This window comes from Cebus imitator, unplaced genomic scaffold (assembly GCF_001604975.1).
Source record: "Cebus imitator isolate Cc_AM_T3 unplaced genomic scaffold, Cebus_imitator-1.0 Scaffold367, whole genome shotgun sequence".
NCBI classification, from domain to species: Eukaryota; Metazoa; Chordata; class Mammalia; order Primates; family Cebidae; genus Cebus; species Cebus imitator.
The window spans coordinates 919,539-924,336 of record NW_016107682.1 but is presented as its reverse complement, the minus strand read 5'-3'; the positions used below and the strand labels follow the sequence as shown (position 1 = coordinate 924,336).

The 4,798-nt window shown below is 35.3% G+C and overlaps 1 protein-coding gene across 7 annotated transcripts in view; it reads left to right on the top strand.

Annotated features, from left to right (window-relative positions):
- Positions 1-4,798, top strand: part of ITPR2 (inositol 1,4,5-trisphosphate receptor type 2) — a 494,659-nt gene that overhangs the window by 384,668 nt on the left and 105,193 nt on the right. For all 7 annotated transcript variants that reach the window (XM_017507025.2, XM_017507023.2, XM_017507029.2 and 4 more), the window contains one exon: positions 3,052-3,159. In XM_017507025.2, the coding sequence (XP_017362514.1) occupies positions 3,052-3,159 (108 nt within the window). The remainder of the gene's footprint in view (positions 1-3,051; positions 3,160-4,798) is intronic.

Sequence of the window (4,798 nt, the reverse complement as noted above, 5' to 3'; positions counted from 1 at the left end):
TCTCTGCAACAAAACAAGGCAAATGCAATTTCATGTCATTAAGTCAACAGGAGAGAGAGAGAGGCCCACAAATGTTTCCATTAAGCAAGATATACTAACTGAAAATGATTTGTATAGGTTTGTTCACTATTAATTAAATAAATATTACATAACACATTAAATAACATTATTGGTTTCTTAAAATAATTGTAGCAATTTTTGACCCTCTAAAGTGATTATAAAGAAGTAAAACCTTTTTAATAAATTAACTTATGAGAAATTATTCAAATTACTATTTCACCATGGGAGGCTATCAGTTATGTAAGATTTAAGGAGTTTCAGTATTTAAGTATCTCTCTTTTGTGTGTTCTTGACCTCACCCAATGAAATTACAGATCTCATTATTTACAGCTCTCTTCCTTCTTCGTGCCTATACCCAGGTAGCTGAATATTGCTGGAGAAAAACACACAAATATGCTTCCTGGCCTCCCTTTGAACATGCATAAAGGAGACCCTTAAGGCTTCCTGGCAGTACTACTACATTTCCCAAGTCCATGTACTTTCCCTAGCTATTTTATAGCTACTTTTCATCAGTTATCCAACACCTCCTCTCTCATCCTCATTATCAGCTTCCTAATTCACTGAGAAAAAAAGTAACCAGAAAATAACTTCTCAGTGTTCCCATCATCACAACCACCCAACCTCCTGAATCTGTGCCCATATTCCCTGCTGTCTCTAATAGTGAATTTATTCCTAAGGCAAACCCCTCTGTAAATGTTCTAGATCATTCCACTCTCACCTGGTCAAGATGTTGCTCTAGCGAATATTCCTTTTCAAAATCAAACAAGCATGATGTTCTATTTTCCATATTTTAAAAATCCACTTTAACCCTGCCCTTTTGTCTAGCTACCATCCTATTTCTTGGCTCTCCCTTACAGTCCTCCCTGCAGTCCTCAATAGTTGCCTCTACTCACACTCCTTGTTTATACTTTCTCGCCTCCTATTCGTTTTAAAACTCACTACAATTAAGCTTTGGTATCCACCACTTCCTAAAACTGCTGCTGTGAAACTTGTCAGTGATTTCTGAGTTGCTAAACCAAATGACATTTCCCTGTCCTCATTTGATTGGACTTACCTGCCACATTTGATGCAGATAATCACTCCCTCCCTCTTGAAATTATTTCTTCATTTGGCTGCAAGACACCTGGCTGCGTGGGGTTTTGTTCCAACCTTGCTTAGCCAACTTTCTCAGTCTGATTTGCTGATGTCTTTTCTTTTCCTAATTGGAGTTCCATGGAGCTCTGTTTGCTGTCTAAGCTCACTTTTAGGTAATCTCAGTAAGGCTCATGAATTAAAATATCAGCCATATACTATCGACCCCTCCATGCACAGCTCCAGCCCTGACCTCTGCCCAGAATTCCTGACAAACAAATCCAACAGCCTGCTCCTCGTCAAAAGCTTCACATGTCCAAAACCAAACTCCTGATTTTATCCTGCTAAATGTACTCCAACTACATTTTTTCTTAGTGAATGACATTTCTAAATTATTAGGTCAAGAACTTTGGAGTCATCCTTAATTCTCTTTCTTTCATGCCCCAGATCCAATCAGTAAACAAATCATGCCAGTTTTGCCTTCAAGAACTGGCCACTTCTTAAAACATGCTAACGTACTTAAATGATTGCAATAATTTTATCCTTTCAAACTCATTGAGATTTTTAGAAACTCCTGTAAGTCACAACAAGTGTCATGACTATGGTTTGTAATAAAAATGTGTATAATTCAAATTTAGTTGAACAAAAACGTAAATACAAAATAGGAAATGGTTTTCTTGAGTGATTGATAAATGACCCTGAAAACCAATTCTTAAATAATAGTTTTCAAAATAATTTGCTCTAGAGCAACATAATGAAATGAGTATTTAACTTACCAAATTATCACTTATAAGGATAATATTCATTTGGTTTTATAGGTTTTGAATTATTATTTAAAATTCATCTTCATGATTATAATCACAATTTATATTAAGATATTGTGAATAATAGGAAAGCTTATTGCTCTATAATGTTGATAAAATACTGGCTCTACCATTTTCTAGCTATGTTATCACAAACAAGTTTCTTACACTCTCTGTGCTTCAATTTCCTCATCTGTCAATGGAATAATAAGAGTGCTTACCACTGGATTTCCTAGTAGGCTCAAATAAGATCATATACTTGAAGTGCTTAGAATTAGTGCCTGGCATGGAGTCAAGGCAGGCACTGTGCTAGGAATGAGAGTTCTATGGGAGAGTCTGTTAGTAGAAGCCCTCAGGGAATTTAGGCGTTCATAGAATATTTGACAGGTGAAAGACGTTGCAAGGTTTCAGGAATTGGTGAAGACAACTATAAAAGAGACATCTGAAGGCAACATGTATTACTAATCTACAAAGTGAGAGAACTAGCCAACAAATGCTGTAGATATTAAAGTGGGAGAGAAAGATCACCTCCACCACCAGCGGTTTAAAATGATTTATGGTGAAATGCTTGCTTTTTTAATGCCCAATTTCAATGATAATAAAATCAAGATCTATACCCAGAAAGCACTAATTTTGGCTTACAAAGCAGAAACATAGGGTTTTATACCAAATACTGATGCAGAGCTTAGATTACATGATATAAGAGAAACTCTTCTGAAATACAAATACCTATTTACGTGTGTACAGGAAAAACACAAATTGATATTGTTCCCACTACTCACTGATTTATTGCACTGTTGATCACTTTGTTTTTATGTGCATTTAGTTTAAATTTACTATAGGAAGTATTAATTATGTATCACTGTGAACACTTCTTCTTCCTGGTACAATCGTACATTTATTGAAGAGAAATTTAATCAACAAATAGTAACAGCTGATCATTGTGATTTCATTATCCGTGCCTTTCAAATACAGACATGCTTTCCTGAAGTATAACTAATCTTCCTTAACCCTAGGACTGTGAAGTTATGCATATAAGGAGACAAAGTTATTTCAAAGTTCAACCCCAGGAAAGGGAGAAAGAAGATCTAAAACCTTTACCTTTTCTCCCCTCTAGTTGGCCCGCCACAATAAACTATTGCAACAGATGCTCAAACCAGGATTGGATCCAGATGAAGGAGATGAAGCCTTAAAGTATTATGCCAACCACACTGCACAGATTGAGGTAACCATCTATTATTTATTGAAAGGTACCAACTGTGAAAAGATATGCTTACTTTCTATTTTAGACCATTTTCATTATTTTTTTTCTAGAGCAATGAAGCAGAATTGAGTGGTTTAAACTGAAAAATATATAGTAAAAGGATGAGTGAGGAATGATTTATAGGAAACTAAGGTGTACATCTTTCAAAATTGTCTCTTTTTTACTAAAACCACATGTAAAATTTCTTTTGCAATTAATAGACTTTTTTTTTTTTTATTTTTTACCATAGAAGCAATCAATCATTGCAAAGTAATAGTGTTTGAGAGATGGGATTATTATAATAGAAGCCATCATTCAGAAAAATGTTTCTTTTTAAAAAAATTGTAGAAGGCTTATTAAAATAGATATCTCCAAGTATTCACAAGTGGAGAAAACATGAAAGAAACTAATAAAGTTTCCATATTGATAGCATAATCTTGGAAAGGTTTAATGGTTTCCATTTTCAGTATACAGAAATTGATCTCCCTCTACCCTCATAAAAGGGACATTATTTAATGGTTGGTGGCAGTTCAGGAGGTGTGGGTCAAAATGGACCTATCATTTTGTGTTCTGAGACTCATCTGGCAGTCACTTACTAGCTATGATATCATTTTGACACTGGTTGGCTGAGCTAATCAGGCAGAAGTGAGCAGAGTAGTTGACGCTTGTCACTCCTGTAATTTACATTTATACATTCATTCATTTTGGCAGATATTTTTTTACTTTTCAGTACAGTGCATGATGGGCATCACTGTATTCACTCTCAGGATATATAACCCCTACACTGTATTGTTTACTGCTGCCAAACCTTTGGAATAATGAGCATTATCACTTTGTGTCACAGAAATGGATACCTTGCTCACATTTGTAAACATTAATAGTACCACAGTTTTGGTGTTGGACTTGACTTAGTGGAACCCCTGAGCTGGACCAGAAGCAAAAACATTTCTATACAAATAGGAATAGGTCCTCAAACCATGAACGTCTTAAGGAAGATACCAGAAGTCAAAGTACAGAGCTAGGAGATCAGAAGAGACCAGGGAGTAGCAGATAGAGTGATCAAGCCATGGAAAGAAGAAAGAGGTTTGGTTAATGTCTGCAAGAGATGGGAGCTGTTGCTTGATGTTGTCTTATTCACTCTAGCAGTGAGGAGAGATTTAGCTATAAATACACACATTCAGTAAATGTTTACTGAGCACTTACTCTACCAATTCACATATATAGAAGATAATTCTGTGTAATAAGTATATAAACAAAGGGCCAAGGAAATGTAGAGAAAATAATAATTAGTGGTGCCTGAGTGATTTCAGGATAGATTTCACAGAGGAAGTTACCTTTAAGAATGTATTAAAGATTGAGTACAAGTTTCTCCTTCAGGATGGGGATTTCAGAAAGAAGAAAGTAAGTAAAGGGAAGGTATTAAAGAACAGAGGAAGGAGATGACTATTTTTAAAAGATCAATCTGGTTGCTGTTTGGAGACAGGACTAGAAAAGAGAGTGGGATAGAAAACATACATAGATCAGATAGGAAGATATTATAATAGCAAATGTGAGAGATGATATCAAAGATGGCTGGACTGGAAAATACATAAAGATACATAGATACAGTTACACATATACA